Below are 21,704 nucleotides of genomic sequence, written 5' to 3' on the forward strand. Positions count from 1 at the left end.
ATTTTTTCCGGATGTGGACACAGCTATCATGCTTTCCCAAACACGAGGCTGCTCTGAAGGAGGACTGTCATGACAGCTGGCTCAGAACAAGGTGTTCAGGGACCGCTCTTTGCCCAGGACTCCCGGATCACCCTCTCTCAGGCCCCAGTAGTGGTCACGCAGGCTGGTCACACACTCAACCAGCACGAGCTGTCTTAACTGAATGGGGCAACGAGCCTCAGTTCCAGCCCCTGAAACCCCTCCCACATGACCACTGGAGATGGAAACACAGCAAATGCAGGCATGTGGGCATCTCTGCCTCCAGCCCAGCGGGCACCTGCCCTCCTCAGGGTGGGTCCTCACCGCTGCCCCCCAGACGTGGCTGGTGGGCCAGTGACCCACCAGACCCCTTGGTGACTCCTGATCGGAGGACCCTGAAACACCTAAGCCTGCTCCTGCTCAGCTCAGCGCTGGATCCCTACTCCTTGTCTGTCTAGATGTCTTCTCTTTACCGATTCTCCAGACTGAAATACAACAGCCACGTCTGACTTGATTCCTGCATTCACCTCTAGCCAATTCTCCTCACTGGCTGAAGGAATATTTCCCTGTCACTGAGAACCAGGCAGTGATGGAGCAAGGGCCGTGCCACGTGATGTGGCTCACTGGGACGGGGGAGGATTAGATCCCACAGGCCTTGGGGTGTGGGGGCCACTGGCCACATGGCCATCAGAGGCTCAGGTGGGGAAGAAGGCTTTGTTAAACAGGAAGACTGGATGCTTCCTGCCTAATCAGGCAGTTCAGATTCCGTGGGTGTGCTATTCTGGGGGAGGTCTGGGGCCTCACCTTCCTTCAAGGGCCCCCTCCAAGCATCGGCGGGGTCACCAGCCTTTCCGAGGGGTCCCATGTACACACGTGGCTCACCTTGGTGTTGAAGCCCTCGGCGTTCTGGGTGATCTTGTAGAGCTGCGGGAACCTCAGCATGCTCTCCTGGCTGCAAGACCTCTCGAAGATGCCCAGCGTGAAGGGGGGAAGTGCCGTGAAAATCTGCGGAGATAACAGCGAGCTGTTAGCAGAGGCCCTTCTGACTCCTGCAGCCCCGGAGGTTCAGGTCGATGTGATGACGCCGTAACTTCAGGTCAAGTCAAAGCCTAGGTTTAGGGACTCCCTGGATACCCTCCCATCAGAGAAAATAAACGAAAGGTCATTTTACACTATTGCCTAATCAGCATAAAATTGACACGGAACACTAAGACCAACATCCTAAAACTGTGATTGGCCAAGAGCTCTGGTTCAAGGAACAACTGCCTTCCTTTGCAGATGAGCTGTGACTTCAAACCCGACACAGTGGGCTCTGTGTGGTGTGGGCGTGTTTTTCTGTGGGAGCCAAGGCCCCATTTACCTTGATTTTATGCTCACTTTTCAGGAAGCACAATGTCCTTCACCCACTTACTCAGTCATTTTACTGGGAATACATGATGGGTTAGATACTGTGATAACCCCCAGGAAGGGAGAGATTTAAAAACAGAAGAAGGAAGAAGGCAAAGAAGCAGGTCCCTGACCCCTTGGAACTCTATCTACTGCAGAGGTGGGGACGCGGCAGCTGGCAACAGGCACGGAACATATATACACAACAGCGTGCTCTGCAAAGTCACTCCTGGGGAGACGATGCAGGAAGCGGGGGAGTCAAGGAAGGATGCTTGGACCACAGAGCCTCTGGCCTGGAAGGTACTGCACCTGCAGAGTTTGGCAGGAGGGCAAGGGGTGTGAATGGGAGGGGACAGAGGGCAGCAACCCCACGGACGAGCACCCATCACAAAGTTCTGAGGCTCAAACACACACAGAACATTTGGGGGGGACCTTGAGGTCATCCAGGGTGGCCAGGGACATGGCACGAGACAAGGCTGGGATGGAGACAGAATGACCTCTGGATATGCTGAGCAGAGGGTGCTGACCTTTGCCTGTCCTCCATAGCATGTGACAGGCTTGTATCTGTGTTCCGGAAAGAGAAAGCTGAGTGCTGAAGCAGAGGGCTGGAACAAGCATATTATCCCAGGCCGGCAGATCTACGGGCCACCTCCTCCTCGGGTATGAGCATGGGTTGCTTTCTGCTTGGCACGGACCAAATCCGTACCCCGCAAGCCCGCCAAGCTCTGGGGGCCGTGAGAACTGAATGTGCATCTCGAGAGAGTGCTGAGTGCACATCAGTTCCCAGCAGCCTAGACGTCTGGCCAGGAATCAGCCTGCCCTGAGTCTGCTGGGACAAAGCAACCAGAGTGTCGTGGGGTGAGGCCCGGGAAAGTGGCCGGCTCCACCTTCAACTGGGAGCAGAGGAGATCAGCCCTGGGATGTCCAAGTTCTAAAGATCTCAAGGAGAAAAAGATCTCAATGACAAACTCTACAGGAAGGCGCCCCACAGACATCTCAGAAGCGCTGCACACTCAGTGTGTATATAAACTCACCCTCACTGTCAGGCTGAAGGAGCAATCCGAACATCATTTAACAGCCGGCTGTTTCTTCTTTTCCTTTTTTCACTTGACTTCCTCCTCCTACCTACTTCAAATCCTCTGGCCCTCTGCACCCCCAGGCTAACTATCTGCCAGATGTCTCACCTGGATTGTAGTGCACACACACACACACACACACACACGTCAGGGATCATTACTTGTTTTTCAGAAACAATCCATCATACACACTTTCTTCATTGTATTTTTCTCATTAAACAAAACACCACGGGAAGCCCCCAAGTTCCCAGGGTTTGACCCTAAAGCAGTCATTTTCATGCTCACATAATAATTCATACTATAAGTGGACCATATTTCTTCAGCCATCACCTATTGATAGGCATTCATCTTGTTTCCAGTTCTCTGTTGCCACAACCATCATGTAATAAACACCTAGAGTATATTATAATATCTATCCTGTATCTTTTATTTCTCTGTGAAGGATTCCCAGAAGTAGGGCTGTGAGATTTTAAAAAACAAATACATTTTTAACTTCATAGGATGCTGCTTGGCTGCTTCCAGAAAAGGTCCTAATGGTTTCTCTCTCCTTTCATGAAGGACACAACCTTTTCCCTGCTTTCCTATCAGCAATTGCTTGTTATATTCTATTTAATACTCTCCACTTAGAAAAACTGAAGATATTGACTACTTCTAAAAATAAATATTCCCTGGAACACCAGTGAGTCTGACCATGTTTTCATGTATTTGCTGGATGTGAGGATTTGGAATTGTGTGCAACATCAGGTCCTTTGTCCATTTTCAATTCATGGTTTATCTGCTTTTCTAAGAGTTCTTGAATTCTGTCTTTCTATTACAAAATTTCCTCCAAATACACTTTTTCTCTATTGGCTTTCTTTATGGTTTCATTTGTCATATACAATGCTTTCAATTTCTATAAGATCAAGAATAGCTTCTCAACATGCAATTACGTCAGGAGTTTCTTGCAGGATTTTTATAGTTTTACTTTTCAAATTTATGTCTCAATGTTTTTTGAAACTAATGTATCTATGCTGGATAAGAAAGGAGTCCAATTTTATTTTTTTCCCTATAAATAGCCAGTTTTGAGGACACAATCCAAACTTTTTCACTATGCTAAAATATCACCTTTGACATTTACTTACTAAATTCTCACATATTACAGATCTGGAAGCTGGGATTTAGTGCTAAGTTCCCTGACTATCCGCCCAGTTCTCTCAGTACCAGGTTGATGCGGTTGTGGCAGCTTTACAGCACGGTTTGATGTTTAGATAAGTCTACCCTCTGATCGTTCTTTCTGAACATGCTTTGCATATTTACTCTTAGGCAGGCACCTGTTAATTCCATTTATACTTCAATATCATTTTATGCAATTCCCTTCCCCTCCCCCCTCCCCCCCCAAACAATCATCCATCAGGATTCTAATTGGAATCACATAAATTTACACACTAATTTTGGAAGGGTTGATACTATACTAAGTTTTTTATGATACTGTGTGAAAGTTGCTCAGTCGTGTCTGAGTCTTTGCGACTCCATGGTCTATACAGTCCATGGAATTCTCCAGGCCAGAATACTGGAGTGGGTAGCCTTTCCCTTCTCCAGGGGATCTTCCCAACCCAGGGATAGAACGCAGGTCTCCCACATTGCAGGAAGATTCTTTACCAGCTGAACCACAAGGGGAGTCTTCAGTATAAAAATTATTCCTATGAAATGTAGAGTTCTAATTGCTATTTTGAAAGGACTTATTACTCTCCTTCCATTTCTAAATCTTACTGCTAAACTAAACAAAAATAGCTAGTGATTGTCAGGTCAGAAAAAGCTATTGGTTTTCATGTATTTATTATGAATCTAGTCACCTTATTAGATTTTCTTATAATTTTATCATTGTCTTATAGTTTTATAACTTATAATCAAAATCTTACAATTTTATAATTTTTTTATAATTCTATCATTTCTTTACTGATATGTTTTGGGCTTTTTAGCTGTACAGTCATATGAACATATTTACACAGCCATTTTTGGTTCACATATTTGTATAAGCACATAAATATTTTACTTTATCCTAGTATTTGTAATAGCTATTTAATTTTCTTGGCAGTTGCTGAAAATTCCCAAACAATGGTGAATTATATAGCAATGACAGGAATCCCTGACTAATTTCTTATTTAAAATGAAACAGTTTTAGGATTTTACCATTTATGGTAGTATGGTACTAGTTTTTCATAAATAGTATGCATTATAGCTGATTGACTTCTTTATTATGTTACTTAGATTCCTTATTTTGGGACTGGAAATTGGATTGACTCAATAACTTTTGCAGCATCTACTGATGGGATCACATTTTTCTTCTTTATTTGGCTGATATAGTGATATTTAGAAAGTTTTTTAAAGTTTTGACTCTCCTACATTTCTGAAATAAACCAATTATCTGTCAAATATTTTATCCTTTTGATACGCCATTGAACTCTATTTGCTGACACCTTATTTATAATTTGTACATTTCTGTTTATAAGTGAAGCTGGGATCAGTCTTCTTCAAATTCTGCTGGCTTGATAAAATTAAGTCGGGTACATTTCTTTGTTGTTAAAAAGTCATCTCTTCACAAAAAAAATGGATAAAATGTAACTGAAATCCATTTGATCATGGTAGCTTTTGTCACTGGTGGCTTCTTTGGTCTCATCCTACCCGTAAAATAAAATGATGGAGAAATCTGACTGTGGATATAACTAACATCTAATAGGGTAGCACTGATCCATGACTTCAGGATATGGAGGAATCTGAAGTTAGTTTCAGAGCTATTTAACTCAGCCCTGTGAGAATTAAATTGGGAAACAGTAATTTGCCGCTTTAGCTGGTTTGGCGAATCAAACATGAAGAGTTAAGTACTGAAGAAGGAAAAGCAATATTGCTTGAAGAAAATGGGAAGACAGACCCCAGCCCAGAAAAGCGGCCACTAGCATTGTCTCAGATGTCACTAACTGCCTCTTGCCCTGGGTATCTGTGGAGCAACCTGGAGGGGAAGGAAATACTAAACAGAAGAGTAATGACAAAATTGGAATATGGGCTGGTAAGGGCTTCCCTGGTGGCTCAGTGGTAAAGAATCTGCCTGCAGTGTAGGAGCCAAAGGAGACCCAGGTTTGATCCCTGGGTTGGGAAGATCCCCTGGAGGAGGGCATGGGAACCCACTCCAGTATTCTTGCCTGGAGAATCCCATGGACAGAAGAGCCTGGCATGCTATACCCCAAAGGGTCGCAAAGAGTCGGACACAACTGTAGCGACTTAGCATGCATGTACGCGTAGATTAGACGGCAGTGTTGTAGCCATGTTAAACTTCATGATTTTGATCATCATACTGTGATTACATAAGAGAACTGTCTTACCAGCTATGCATTTAAGGATAAAGCAGAAGGGACATGATGTCTTTTTAAAAAAAATTTTTTTTAGTAAATTGCTTATTTGTTATTTATTTGGCTGCCCTGGGTCTTAGCTGCAGCGTGTACAATCTAGTTCCCTGACCAGGGAATTGAACCCAGGCCTCCTGCCCTGGAAGAGCAGAGTCTTAGCCACTGCACCAGCAGGGAAGTCCCAGGGACATGATGTCTTAACTGATTCCCAATTGGCTCAGAAATACATGTGTGGCAGTATGTGTGCATGTTTGACTATATGTGCACATGTGAGTGTCTTGAGAGAGAATGCAAGTGGGGGCAAAATGCTAATAACTGATGGATGAAGGTATCTTTCTATCTTTTTTACATCTTTTCCCTAAGTTTCTATTTATTTCAAACAAAAGTGACCCAGACAATTTCCAAGGGGGTGGGCAGACTTCCAGTCCTCAAAAGCATTGACACTTCCAGTGACTGACTGAGAAGTCAATGACCCTCTGAGCCCACTGGACTTGACTGTCCCAACTCTCTGCCACCACTTCCTGGTGACCGACTTCCACACCGTGGCAACAGGGTCTTTTCACCTGAGAATTCACTTCTCAGCTGCAATATCTCTCTCCTCTGGATTTTTAAATTACAGTTAAAAAATACATCCCAAACCCTAGGGGGTCAAACTTTAATGTAGATAACCACTGCTAGAAAGTTTCTCTAAAAATGTTGTTTTGTTTCTCAGTATCTCTGGGAAACTCTTTGTTAAGTTGGGATGGTGCTCAGGAATCCACATTGTCAAAGAAATCCTGATGATGCTCATGCATGTGGTCTGAGGACTACATTGACCAAAACTGTCCCACAGTCCATCAACATCTGATGTATCATAGCTACGAGTTTGCTGGATGAACCTGAACTGCCCAAGATGGAAGAGAACTAAGGAGAGGATTCAATGCTCCTGCCTGAGCATGAAAACAGGGCTAAACTCCTTCTATTGTGTAACCAGGTGATGTGTATTTCAATTCTTAGTGCTAAAGCACAGCCTCTTAGGTCTCAGCCTTCCAGTTACTAATACTATACGTATGTGGGCCAGGGTTGGCCTTTTCCAATACTAAATCACTGTGGAGCAGTCAGTATATTTCCCCTTGAATGGTCACATAATTTTAACCTACTCAAAACACTTCTAAGTCCTGAAAAGTTAACAGCCTGCCCAAGGGGAGGCCCTTTCTATGTGGTAGGTGGTTAGACTGGCTTTTCTAGCACAGGTGATAAACGGCCATCAATTCAGCTCTGTTCTCTCCACTTGTCACTTTTGTCTTTGGGGGCATAATTATTAGCAAAAAATGTACTAGTGTACATTGTGGTGAGTAACACAGTTATCAACTGATCAACCAAGATCTGAACTTGGTTCAACACCATCTTAGTCTCCACATATGACGCTCTTCATCTGTTGAGTTCTACAGGGCTGAAGCTGTGTGTTCTAGGTGTTGTATGTAGTATTTTATTAATATATAGTGCACCTAGCAGAGTGGCTACTTAAAAAAAAGGGACTGAGTAGATGGATGACTTGAATATCCAGCCACAAATGTATATGCTGCTGCTGCTAAGTCGCTTCAGTTGTGTCCGACTCTGTGCGACCCCATAGACGGCAGCCCACCAGCCTCCCCCGTCCCTGGGATTCTCCAGGCAAGAACACTGGAGTGGGTTGCCATTTCCTTCTCCAATGCATGAAAGTGAAAAGTGAAAGTGAAGTTGCTCAGTCGTGTCCGACTCTTAGCGACTCCATGGACTGCAGCCTACCAGGCTCCTCAGTCCATGGGATTTTCCAGGCAAGAGTACTGGAGTGGGGTGCCATTGCCCGCTCCACAAATGTATATACAAACTCTAAATATTTATAGCACCATGATTTATATGATTGCATGTCTGGTAACTTCCATCTATGCCTACCTATGACAGCTGTTTCAGAGTACAAACTCCCCCAAGGCAGAGAATGTCAGAGTAAGGGTCCAAAACAAAAGTGTGGAAGCACAATTCAAGAAAGGTTGCCTTAAGTTACACCCCTTGCCAGGAAAACAAAAAGCTAAGTAGCTACTTAGTCATGTTAGCCTATAGTTGATACTTATTTTTAGGTTTTGAATTCATTACAGTCAAGTAACGAAATGAGAACTCGAAAATCATAAAAAATACGAAATAAGCTGAAGACCATTTGCCACAGGAGCTGGGAGTCAGAATTCATTACTTTAGCACTAACTGTGGGAGAAAACATCCATTCACAGGGAAACACATGCTTTTAAGAAGGACAGAAAGGACAGCAGGTTAGGCTTTGTACATTCACATCTGTGTTGACGGATTCAGAAACGAAATTATGGAGCGGAATGAGTTTAGACACAGTTCAGAAATTTTTTTTCTGGAGCTGCAAACATGGAAATGTTGCCCAGGCATTTAGTCAGGAGGTAACAAGGGTCTATTATCAAGATATATGGGTTAATAATTTCATGGGGTTATTCAGGAATGATCTGCGATGATTGAAACCATGTGTGGGGAGTTTGTGCTTCTGCAGGATGTGTGGCAGCAACGGAGGCCCTAAAGATCTATGTGAGCCGTGGATGCAGATGAGGGACTTAGCTCTGCGTCCCAGACACAAACAGCGCGGCCCCGCACGCTGTCAGAGGGAGAGGGAGAGTGCTTACTTACCACGTTGTACAAGCCGATGCACCAACGTTCAAATAAAATCTGCCCAGAAAATCCATTAACGAAGGCAAACCAAAGCTGAAAGAGAAGGAAGTTCATGAAGTTTTATATCAATATTGACCTAAATGTTTCCATTCACTAAAGGAATCGTGGGGAATGTGGACCACCAGCTGGACACAGCTGCCGAAGGACACGGAGCCAGAAGACCGAGGTTATTCTTCCATAAAATACAGATTCCCAATATCACAAATACCAACATTTTAAGGAAACTGTACATTGAAGGCATTCATTGATTTTAAGAGTTAGCATGCACATATTTATAGAAAAGCAATTTATGTTTAATTTATATCTAATGTTTCGGTCAGCACGTTCTCAATATGGGAAGGAGCTCTACTTCATGTTCTTTTCCCTATAAAATTGACTTGATAAATATGACTTATCTTTGTAGGACTTTCAAATAGATAAAAGTAAAAAAGAAAAAAAAACAGACACTCCACTGTTGGTCACATGTGTTCTTAGCTCATAAAGTACTTGTGTGCTCAGTCATGTCTGACTCTTTGCGGCCCCATGTACTGTAGCCCATCAGACTCCTCTGTCCATGGAATTTTGCAGGCAAGAATATTGAAAGAAGTTGCCATTTCCTCCTCCAGATCTTCCCGATCCAGGGACTGAACCCACATCTCTTGCATCTCCTGCCTTGGCAGGCAGATTCTTTACCACTGAGCCACCTGGGGAACTGAATTTAAAGATTAGCCACCCCTAAAACAGCAGTTTTATCCACATGGCCTCCCTATCATGTGAGGCCTCGGCAATCAGTGCTTCAACCAAACTTTTAGTGTAATGAGAGTCCAGATCCATACAAGATACAAACACAATTATAAACCGTTTTAAGGGTCTTAACCTAATTTTCCCAAGATTGTGTTATACTTTTCTTTGTCATTTTCTCAAACAACTGAGTGAACATTGATAAATACCTAGCAAACAGAACTATTTTATCACTTATTTCAGTTAATTCATTGGTTTTTGTTGAAAATAGAGTAGTAATATTTTTACTGCCCTCCCCTCCCTAATAGCAACTGAAAGCAGAAAACATAATTGAAAACAAAAAAGAAATAGCTATTGTCAATGAAACTATGAGATAGCCTTAGTTAAAACTACAAATGACATAGAATAGAAACTGATCAGTAAGACGAGAATGTCAATAGCAGATAAAACCTTCAGAGACAGGACTTCCCTGGTGGTTCAGTGGGTGAGAATCTGTCTTGTAATGCAAGGAACCTTGGTTTGACCCCTGGTTGGGGAACTAAGACTCCCACACGCTGCGTAGCAACTATACGTGTGCACTGCGACTACTGAGCCCGTGAGCCGCAACTAGAGAATCTGCTGGTGCAATGAAAGGATCCCACGTGCCACAGCTAAGACCCGACACAGCCTAGTTAATTAATTAATTAAAAGAAAACAGAAAAAAAAAATAAAAACCCTTCAGAGTAAAAAGGTTTCCAAGAAAGAGGTGAATCAAGCCCAGAAAGAGCAGAATCAGCTCTTATTTCGAGGGTAAGATTGATATACGGATGAGTCATGACTCATGTCCTGAGACTGATTCAATAGCAGGCACACTGAGTTCAAGGGCAATATACATATATATGCCCCCTCTCCTCATACGTGATGGAGGAGGAGAATGGCAGGGCCCAGTAGGGAGCAAAGGGCAATCAATTTGGCAGATGCTAATTGAGGTAAACCAAAAAAGAAATAAATGCAAATTCACCTAACAGGAAAGCTGTAACACAGAGAAATTCACCCTGAGGTGTAGAGGCCTCCAACTCACCTGCAGAGGAAAAGCGGTGGTGAGGGAGGTGGGCACGACTGCAAAGGGACAGGCGACCCATGTGGAAGAGACAAAGCATTGATGAGAAAGTGTTCTGAAAAACTCTGAAGTCCCCTCCCCTAGATGTCATTACAAAATAATAAAAAATAAACATCATAATATGACATAAATAAATGCTCAAATATGAAACAATCTCCATAGAAAGAACCAGTTCAAAGCACAGAAAAATATTTCGAATGCTCTCGACAAGCCTAAAAGAGCTAAAGAAGATGTGACCTTTCCCTGAAACAAGCTGAAACAAGATGTGTAAGATATCAAAGAGGGAAACAATAAGAGGCTGATGGGACAGATTAAGGACACATAAAGGAAATAAAAATGGGCTTCCCACATGGCACTGGGGGTAAAGAATCTGCCTGCCAATGCCAGAGATGCAAGAGATGTGGGTGCAATCCCTGGGTTGGGAAGATCCCCTGGAGAAGGAAATGGCAACCCACACCAGTATTCTTGCCTGGAGAATTTCATGGACAGAGGAGCCTGGTGGGCTACAGTCCATGGAGTCACAAAGAGTTGGACACAACTGAGCATCTGAGCACACGCACAAAGAGAAACAATACGCAGGATGGACACGGCTGAAACTAGTCTGGGTTGGGTAGTACAGGCTCGAGTAGAAAAATGCTGCACAACGGACAAAAGTTAACACTGAATTTAAGAGAAACTGACAGCCTTCCAAATATAACAGCAAAAGTCCGAAAAGGCGTACCTTTAAAAAAAAAGTAGACTAGAAATAAATGTTCAAAGATATAATAGAAGAAAAATTCCTGAAATGGTCTAAAACCTTACTCAGCCAATAAATACAGAAGACACCGTTTGTCCCCAGAAAACAAAACAACAGCTATAAAAAGATCAAAACCCATGTGTACCCTGGTGTATCAGTTAATGACTTTTGAAATTTTGCAGTATCAACTCTTAAATATATTCAAGCAGGAAAACCAATTAGCCTACAAGGGGAAAAGTCAAGTTGGTGTCATGTTTCTCCAGCACAGCGGACAATACCAGAAGTCAGCAGGGGGTGACTTCTGGTATTGTCACAAGGTCACAAGCCCTTAGGGAAATAAAGCATGAGGAGAATTTCAGCAACAGGTAGAAACCAAGGAAACAGCAAGAGCTGAAAACATAACATAAAATGTGATGACAGAAGTAATACCAAATATGTTACATTAATAATACACTGAACAATGCTGAATGGATTAAAAATATGAAACCCCAAATACATGCTAAGTACAAGAGAAATGTGAAAAAGAAACACTATTCAAATAAGATTGAATTCATAACCCTAACCTACAAAGTCCTGCAATGGACGAGGCCCTCGCCTGCCATCTTGAGGTCACTGTCCTTCCTTACGGAGATGTAATGGCCTTCCACTGGTTCCTATGAGCACCAACGGTGGATCCAGCTTCATTACTCTGAACCCAGACAGAGGCAATTATGTCAACAGCATTTGGTTCACAAGCCACCTTTATCTCACTCTGTTGAAATGCCCTTTATAATGTTACCACAGTATTTAGGAAAAGTTTTAGGTTGTTTTGGTCTCACTCCATATACTGAAACTAATTACAGATGGCTTGAATACTTAACCATGACACCCAACACAAAGCATTAGGAGACAGCAGGAAAAAAAGTTATTTTTTTTGTATGTGAAATTGACTCTCTATAGGACATTAAGTTCAGAAATCATACAAAAAGAGAAACACATTTGGAACACTTCTATAGAGACAAATATTAATAAAGTTGAAAGAGATGAATAAGCAGTATATATAAATTTGTATTTGTAATATCTATGAAGATCTAATTTCCTTTCTCTATAAAGAGTTACTCAAATGACAAAGGAAATGCCCAACAAACTGTTAGGAAAACAGGCAAAGCATACACATGCAGTGTGATCACAGGACACAAAACCACTTATAAATGTAAGAAATCTCATTTTTTGTGAAACACACACACAAAGGGATATCATTTTTCACCCAACAAATGGTCAAAGATTTAAAAGTTTGACAACCTGAGAAAATAGCTACTCTCATACCCAGATGGCAATACAGCACTGTCCACAAATATGTTTAATATATTTTTCCTTTGATCTAGCAATTCCACTTCTAGGAACATACTCTATATCTTATAGCTATAATCATAGAGCATTCAACATAAAATACTAATACTAAGGGGTTCAGTTCAGTTCAGTTCAGTCACTCAGTCATGTCCGACTCTTTGCAACCCCATGAATTGCAGCCCGCCAGGCCTCTCTGTCCATCACCAACTCCCGGAGTTTACCCAGACTCACGTCCATCGAGTTGGTGATGCCATCCAGCCATCTCATCCTCTGTTGTCCCCTTCTCCTCCTGCCCCCAATCCCTCCCAGCTTCAGGGTCTTTTCCAATGAGTCAACTCTTTGCATGAGGTGGCCAAAGTATTGGAGTTTCAGCTTCAGCATCAGTCCTTCCAATGAACACCCAGGACTGATCTCCGTTAGAATGGACTGGTTGGATCTCCTTGCAGTCCAAGGGACTCTCTTCTCCAACACCACAGTTCAAAAGCATCAATTCTTTGGCGCTCAGCTTTCTTCACAGTCCAAATCTCACATCCATACATGACCACTGGAAAAACCATAGCCTTGACTAGATGGACCTTTGTTGGCAAAGTAATGTCTCTGCTTTTGAATATGCTATCTCAAAAGCATAACTTTCCTTCCAAGGAGTAAGCATCTTTTAGTTTCATGGCTGCAATCACCATCTGCAGTGATTCTGGATCCCCAAAAAATAAAGTCTGATACTGTTTCCACTGTTTCCCCATGTATTTCCCATGAAGTGATGGGAGCAGATGTCATGATCTTAGTTTTCTGAATGTTGAGTTTTAAGCCAACTTTTTCACTCTCCTCTTTCTCTTTCATCAAGAGGCTTTTTAGTTCCTCTTCACTTTCTGCCATAAGGGTGGTGTCATCTGCATATCTAAGGTTATTGATATTTCTCCCGGCAATCTGGATTCCAGCTTGTGCTTTTTCCAGCCCAGCGTTTCTCATGATGTACTCTGCATATAAGTTAAATAAGCACGCTGCTGCTGCTGCTAAGTCACTTCAGTCGCTTCAGTTGTGTCCAACTCTGTGTGACCCCATAGACAGCAGCCTACCAGGCCCCGCCGTCCCTGGGATTCTCCAGGCAAGAACACTGGAGTGGGTTGCCATTTCCTCCTCCAATGCATGAACGTGAAAAGTGAAAGTGAAGTCGCTCAGTCGTGTCCGACTCTTAGCGACCCCATGGACTGCAGCCTACCAGGCTTCTCTGTCCATGGGATTTTCCAGGCGAGAGTACTGGAGTGGGGTGCCATTGCCTAAATAAGCACACTCAGATGGTTAATATTCATTATCTTGATGTAGCGGAAGTTGTCTCTTGGGGGTAGTATGGAGACTCACTCATACCTCTGTGAACTTTTTAAACATGTCCATGTTTTATTTATACAACTGTTTCAAGCAGTTATTCTCAACTGGGTTGATTTTGCCTCTGAGACACCTGACCATGCCTGGAAACCATCTGAGTGTGTTATTGGCATCTGGTGGGTAGAGGCCAAAGATTCTGCTAAGTATCATTGGATGACCTGGAAAGCTCCCTACAGCAAGGAACTGTCTGGTCCAAGGTGTCAACAGTGCCACTATGGAGAAAGCCTGGATGAAAGAAATAGGTTCATGAGGTCAACATGATAAAGTTTTGAAATAATATTGTAATATGTTTTTCATATGCAAAATAACGCCACATGACAGACTGCAGGAAGTCATGCTTGTACGTGTGCATGTACAAGGTGGGTTTTCAGAAAGCTTTGCTTCCTTTTGAGTAACTCCCCTCTGGGCTGACCTCATACATAGAGCCACAGGCCCTACACCTTAGAGACTGTGGCAGCAATGGATGTGACTGCAACACTGGACAAAACGAGATCCCTAAACCAGAATATATCTTGATAAATTATCACTGAGATACCACTTTAAAGACTGAGTGAATTTCGTGTAACTGCGACAGTCTAGTTGTTGAAATTCACAGTAAGGAAAAAAACAAATCCTAAGAAATCAAGCATGTCTTTCTCAGCATTAACCTTCACCCTGAGCGATCCTAACCAAGTCACAATTTTCAATCTTCACTTCAGATTAACATCCCTGATTAGCTGAATGTTGAGATATTTCCTCTAAGCAGGCAATGTTATGATTCTGTCCAAGTTGGCCCTGGCTGAGCCGCATGTTTCTTCCAAGATTTTTGATATGTTTGTACTAATTTTTATCAATTGCAGGTGCTGCAGCTTTTTAAGAGGCATAAGCCAGCTCATTTTCAACATTTCCAATTTAGTTTCCATCTTCATTCAAATAATCCATCATTAGATGATTAGATCTGTTTATTTCATTAGAAATATTTATTTGGGAGAGGAAAAAAATTAAAACAAAAATAAACAAAAATACACAATTCATCTCCTAAATTCAAAATCCATGAGCTGGTTTTCTCTTACGCCGTAAACACTCAAACTTGATTTTATTTTGGCAAGATCTCCCTAGGTGAAATGGAAAAAGTAGAACACACGGTATTTTAAAATATTTATATAAACTTACTGAGTTTTTACTTTATTTATCCACGAGACAGGTACACGACGACTCCCTGACACACTGTAAAATCAGACTTTCACACTGGTTAGTCATATACAAATGCTAATTCATCTACTAAAACAGACAGCACTACCCATTCGCAAACATCACCGTCAATTTTGGAGCACCAGGGCTCCAAGCCGCACACCCAGGCACACAGCCTGCAAAACAGACAGACCACCCGCCCTCTGCGGTGGGGTTACTTGGACCATGGCTTGCTACAGTCACTAAATCTTACTCTTCTGGACTAAGGGGGCAAAGATTCCTCTGCCTTCACTCTGCTGTTAACTAGGAATGATATTAAATGGCTGCAGTCAAAGCGGAGAGCCAGGCTCTGCCCGGAGAGCCTCATACTTGTGAGCTGGTGGGAAGACTGGCCAGCAACATGGTTTGCCAAGCTCCTGGGGTTTCTCCTGCTCAAATGCAGTGCTGTTAGGAGCAAACTGACCCAAACTTATTAAATGGCTTTTCCTTCTTGGAAAAAGATCCTTTCTTGCTTTAACTGCTGCCCCTCTGCCAAGAATGCAGTAACCGTCCTGGCTGACTGCATAGACTCCTGTCTAGGGTCCCGGGCGCCACTGTACCACCTCGGCAGTTAGCCCAGCTGCCGCTCAGAGTCTGAGCCCCCAGCCCACATGCTTGGGTGATGGTTTCACCCGGGAATGGGCGGACCTGACCCTCAGTTTACTCTGCTCTTCCCAGACCCACGGTAGAGGGCTGAAGTGGAAAAGTACCCTCCAGAGAGTAGTTAAATAAATCAGCCACAGTTCCTCACTAAAATGGCAGCAACACTGTGATCTACTGATGTGCAGATGGGTCTGAGCCGATCAAAGTCAAAGCGCTACAGTCTTCTTGGAATTCGATCTGGCAATATGTATTAGGATAGAAAAGAAGCACACACCTCACCTAGAAATTCTATTTTTAGAAGTTCATTTCTCATAAATAAAAGCACCTGTATGTTAAAATATGTCTTCTTTTGCAGTACTGTTAACAGTGGAAAAACAGATCCCTTGAAGTTCTTTATAAGGGTGGGAATGCAGCAAGTCTGTCTTTTAAAAATGTAAAATCTATGTGTACGTGAATGAAGGAATGTGTGCCAGAGAATCAGCATGGAACTGACCAAAGAAAAGACAAAATGAACAGGAAAGTCTGTAGGTAGGTAGTTAGGAAATCAAGGGAAAATAATTCAGGGGTGCTATGACAAAGTTAAGAATTATCAGAAATAAAAATAATAGAACAGTAAAAAAAAAACAAAAAAGCACTAGGTAGGGGGACTTCCCTGGTGGTCCAGGGGTTAAGACTATGCCTTCCAGTAGGGGGCGTGCAGGTTCGATCCATGGTTGGGGAACTAAAATCACAAGTGCCTTGCAGCCAAATCGTAAAATGGAAGAATACTGTAACAAACTCAATAAAGACTTTTAAAATGATCCACATTAAAAAAAAAATCTTAGTAAAAACAAATAGTAGCAAAATACCCTAGAAACGTCCCCCTTCAAGATGTTTTGTCCAATAAAGATGGGACTAAGTGGACAGAATTAAATGAAGACTATGGTAATAAACAGGCTGGCTTCATCTCTGAAAACTATGGGGTTTTTTCTTTCTGGGCCAGTCCTGGACAGGCCCAGCGCTAACGGCAAACACCACATGCTTACAAAACTTCTGAGGATTTTTTTTCAAGGCAAACCAACACAAGAAAGTTACACAGTGATGTGTATAGAATCCACCTCTTGTAAAACTACAGCAAAAATGCTGCCTGTTTATGTATTTCTATGAGCGCAGAGAAAAGCATGGAAGTGACTATTAGTGCAGAAATAGAGGTGGATGAGGAGGGAGTTATTTTTCTGTACACATTGCTACCATACAACAAATACGCATTCCTTTCAAGAATTTCATAGAAGAAAACACCTTATTCTCTGTCACTTCACCATGCTCACTTATCTCCTGTACTTTCTGTCGCCTTGTTACCTATCTGCCCCATCATCTGAGAGATGTATGCAGCCAGAGATGATATCAATCACACCCACTGAATTGCTGTGATGGGGGAAGCTTCCTTAATTCACCTCGAGCTTCTTGTTTTTACGAAATAAATGGAAAGAAAACCACCCACTGCAGAACTGTCGTTGTCATTTCTGACACTGACGATAAAAGCTAATGTGTATTTGATGCTTACTCTGCACAGAAACTTTGAGCACTCTACGTGGAGTAAATCATTTAAACCTCCTAGAAGTCCCAACAAAGGCATGGGCTGCATTTCACAAGTGACAAAATCAGGGCACAGAGACGATTTGTGATATTATGATTGCTACCAAATAGTTGTCTGATAGACTGCTGTAGTTATTAACAGTAGACCCTGCATAACAAATCAGTGATTTTTAAAAAAAAAACATTGATGTTAAGGTGATTCAGAATCAAATCAGTATTTATGGCAACTCACCATGCTGTTGACGGTTTCAGATGAGACAGGAACAAAATACTTCACAACTATAAGCATGTAAGAAGTTTAAAAAACTTATTAACAGAATGATCTCAGTCTTCAGCTTCTAATAACATGGAAGGAAGCTAAGTCTCCTTTTTAAATTAAGATAGAAACTGCCTTGAAAAACATGCCACAAAACAAAATGCAACCACTCTCGTTCTAAAAACATTTTCCTCCAGTATTTTAAGCTGAAATATTACAGTCTTTCACTAATATGGTTGAAACCAACCCAGCAGACAAGAGTAAACCTCTCACCTTTCATTATCCAAAAATTTTTAATATAAAATAACATAAATTAATACTAATGTGACCATCTAAGTTATGTTTAAAGAGATTAGAATGTCAACAGAATAAAACAGAATTTGTTACCTGCAAATAAATATAGCATATGATGTGCATATAGCAATTTTCTTGCTTCAGTTTAAACATTTTCTTTTCCATTAAAATCCCAAATGATGGATGATGTTGAGCCTTATAGCCCAAAAGACCCATAAGTTGGTAAAGTTAAATCTGGTAAACAACCTCAAAGTCTCTTTAATTTTTCAGGGCTACCAAATAACTCCTTTTCTGCAAAGTTACGTGCTTGTCCTATGGACCATCAGGTAAATACAGAAACGTGTTTCCTTCCCATAAAGACCATAATACCAACCAGATGGAGTATGCACAATTAAATTGATTTTTAATAAGGAATTCTTGGCACAATAGAAAGTAATCGCTCCAAATTGTGTCAAGGACTACTTACATTTTTTAATAGTTCAAGGCTTAGACTCTCAGCCCAAATCCCGTGCTCCAGTGTTACGAGACCAAACAGCCCTGGAGACTAGTAATGAAATAATGAGCCTTTCGTCTGGGATAACTGATGCTGGAACAGTGGCAGGGGGTTTATTGCAGAAGGGGTAGCAGAAATATGAATAAGATCATTCCACTTATGGACAGGACCTATGGCAAATATTTGGGATCTTGTGTTTTATAACCAATAAAGGAGTGCTCCTAACATATGAAAGGAAAGATTTAAGGCCTGGCTCCACAGATGGGGACTGGAAGAAGGCAAGAGAACGCTGATGCTGTCCCTCCACCTCCACAGGTCATCTAACACCTGCAACCTGGGTGAGGTGTGACATTTCTTTTCCTTATTTACTTGTTCTGGAAAGTGGGGGCAAAGGACTGTCTACCCTCTGAGAAGGATTAGAAAAATACTACGTATTTTTAAAAATTCAGTTATTGAACTATTTCCTAAGACCCTGCTTCAAATTATGTTCTGTGCTATGTGTAGCTGGTACAAAGGTGAGGCAGACATGTCCTTGCCCTTAAAGACTCTCTCTGGTTGAGGACAAGTTTGGGATGGAAGAGTCCTTTGGTAAATGGATTCTGTCTACAGGAGTCACTGCAGCTTTTCCAAAGGTGGCAGGTACTTGGCTGGGTCTTGAAGTATCAGATTCCATCATCAACTCACAGGGGCAGAGGGACAGTAAAGGCAGAGGAAAGACTTGCATGTAATTTTAGCAGATGTGAATTTCCAGGTGGCTAGAACAAGGGAAATGAAGTGAGAGGAGAGGGCTGGCTTCAGACTCTGAAGGACATTACACAGCTGTTCTTCAAGAAGGTGAACAGCGCTGCACACATTGCCTTAGAGGAATGCCCTAGAGAAATATACATATACAAGCCTGCAACTCTCTCAATATACACTTATTTATCTTACTGTGGCAAAATACACGTAACATAAAATTTACCATTTTAACCATTTTAAGTGTGCGATTCAGTGGCATTAAGTACATTGGCATCGTTGTAAAACCATCACCACCATCCAACTCCAGAACTTTCTCATTGTTCCAAACTGAAACAGTTCCCATATCTGCCATATCTATCCCAATATCTGCCCATTTCCTCCTCCCTCTAGCCCTTTGTAACCATTCTTCTGCATTCTGTCTCTGTGAAATAACTACTCCTGTGGCTTCATATTGGAGAAGGAAATGGTAAACCACTCCAGTGTTCTTACCTGGGAATTCCCATGGACAGAAGAGCCTGGTGGGCTACAGTCCATGGTGGTCATGGAGAGCTGGACATGACTGAAGCTACTGTGTGTGTGTGTGTGTGTGTGTGTGTGGCACTTCATGTAAGTGGAATCACGCAATATTTGTCCTTTTGTGTCTGCCTTATACCTTTAAGCATAACAGTTTCAAGGTTTATCTACAATGTAGCAATTATCAGACTTTCAGTCCTTTTTAAGACAGACTAATATTTCACTGTATATATAGACCACATTTTGCTTATCTCTTCCTCCACAGATGGACCCTTGGGTTGCTTCCACCGTTTGGATACTGTGAATAATGTTCCTATGAACTCTGATATCCAAGTATCTATTCAGGTTTTTGTGTTTGATTCTTTTGAACGTATATCCAGAAGTGGAATTGCTGGATTGTATGGTAATACTGTGTTCAACTTTCTGAGGAACTTCTATACTGTCTTCCACAGTGGGCACACCATTTAACTTTCCCACCAGCAAGGCACAAAAGTTCTAATTTCTCCATATCTGCACCGACACTTGTTATTTTCTGTGGGTATGTGTGTTTTAAATAGTAGCTATCTTAATGGGTGTGAGTTGTGTGAATTGGTATTTCATTGTGGTTTTGGTTTGCTTTTCCCTAATGGTTAGTAATGACCACAACCAGAGGTGGAGCTTGGAGGTGAGAGGGCAGAAGACAAGTTCGTTTTGGGGGTGTGTTAATGTGCAGAACCTATGGGCTTGGCTCCCCAGGGAGAAATCCATAGTGCGATGCTCAGGGGAGAATCTAAATAAGGAAAATATTTTCAGTATTAATAAATAGGTAATAATCATATCAATGAGAGTAGAAGACACCCAGTGAGGGACCCTGGGTTAAAAGAAAGCCAAGGATGGGCCTCTGGGTGTCAGCAACAGTTATAGGTCAAGGGTCAAACACAGAAGCAAAGCAAAGGCACTTTGCATTAAATTTTATAAATGGCACTTAAAGTTTATAGCTCATTTATTTCACTGCTGAGTAAATATTTGCTCATGGGCCAGGCACTTCTGGACATCCACCCAGAGGCACTTACTTATATAAGACTGGCCAGAACAAGGCACACAGTCTGGCCCAGAACAATCACTCTGGGGTTGTGGGGGGAAGGGTGGGAAGCTATAGGGGAAAACGTTATAGACGAGGTCAAGTTAGCCCAACATCCTTGTTTGTCCCATCAGATGACAATGTCCCATCAGATGAGAAGCTGCATGAGACAAAAGCCAAAACCATGCTTTGTAAAAGCACTCCTACCCTGCCCTCTGTACCAAAAGTGATGTTCAAAGTTCGCGACTACGGGACCCTCACAAGTGGCAGTTTCCTCAAAGGTCCCACATTTGGAGCTGCTTCAGTAGGTTTAATCTCAGGATCTCTGAGTGAATTAATATGGGAAATATCATAAAGAGCATCCCCTCTCTCAATCAACACCACATATTCGCCCCAGGCCTCACCAAGTTGTCAGTACAGGGCAGAGTGATGCTGGTGAATGAGCATGGAAAACCTTCTTGAGTACTTTTCCCTTTTTCTTCTCCCTTTTCTTTGCCCTCAGCTTTTATTTTCAGAAGGGAAAATATCTCCTCAATAAATTCATAGCAATCGAGCTACTATGATGGCATTTTATTGCCTTTTATTTAATTGTGGCACGATTTATATTTAGAATATAATTTTAAATAATTTGGGGGCACTAATATAACAGCTTGTCCATTTTAAGCACGTGTGTATGTATGGTCAGTCATGTTCGATTATTTTGCAATACTATGGATTGCAATCCATTAGCCCTCCAGGCTCCTCTGTCCATAGAATTTTCCAGGCAAGAATACTGGAATGGGTTGCCATTTCCTCCTCCAGGGGGAATCCTGATCCAGGGATTGAACCCATATCTTCTGCATTGGCAGGCAGATTCTTTACCATTGTGCCACCTGGGAAGCTATTTTAAGCATAGGTTCAGAATAACAGTTTAACAACCAGCAGAAACATTTTTCAATCTTTTTAAAAGGCTAATATAGACAGGCTAATATAAACACTAATATAGACAGAGTATCAGCAAATGCTAAAGGCACTAATTACAGCCTGGTATGTATTTTATGGGGAGTTAAATTCTCAAAATAGCTTTTCTTGTTGCAGATACTTGTCAGTCTTAGACTTACACTAAATAAGCTAATATACAATTTAACTTGAATCTA

General features: G+C 42.1%; 1 protein-coding gene across 2 annotated transcripts in view; it reads right to left on the reverse strand.

Annotated features, from left to right (window-relative positions):
* Positions 1–21,704, reverse strand: part of LOC109567044 (phospholipid-transporting ATPase IB) — a 495,212-nt gene that overhangs the window by 157,230 nt on the left and 316,278 nt on the right. For both annotated transcript variants that reach the window (XM_070800266.1, XM_070800264.1), the window contains 2 exons: positions 8,522–8,596; positions 901–1,023 (listed from right to left, as the gene is read on the reverse strand). In XM_070800266.1, coding sequence (XP_070656367.1) covers positions 901–1,023; positions 8,522–8,596 — 198 coding nt within the window. The remainder of the gene's footprint in view (positions 1–900; positions 1,024–8,521; positions 8,597–21,704) is intronic.

The sequence above is a fragment of the Bos indicus genome, chromosome 12, assembly GCF_029378745.1.
Source record: "Bos indicus isolate NIAB-ARS_2022 breed Sahiwal x Tharparkar chromosome 12, NIAB-ARS_B.indTharparkar_mat_pri_1.0, whole genome shotgun sequence".
In the NCBI taxonomy this organism is placed as follows: Eukaryota; Metazoa; Chordata; class Mammalia; order Artiodactyla; family Bovidae; genus Bos; species Bos indicus.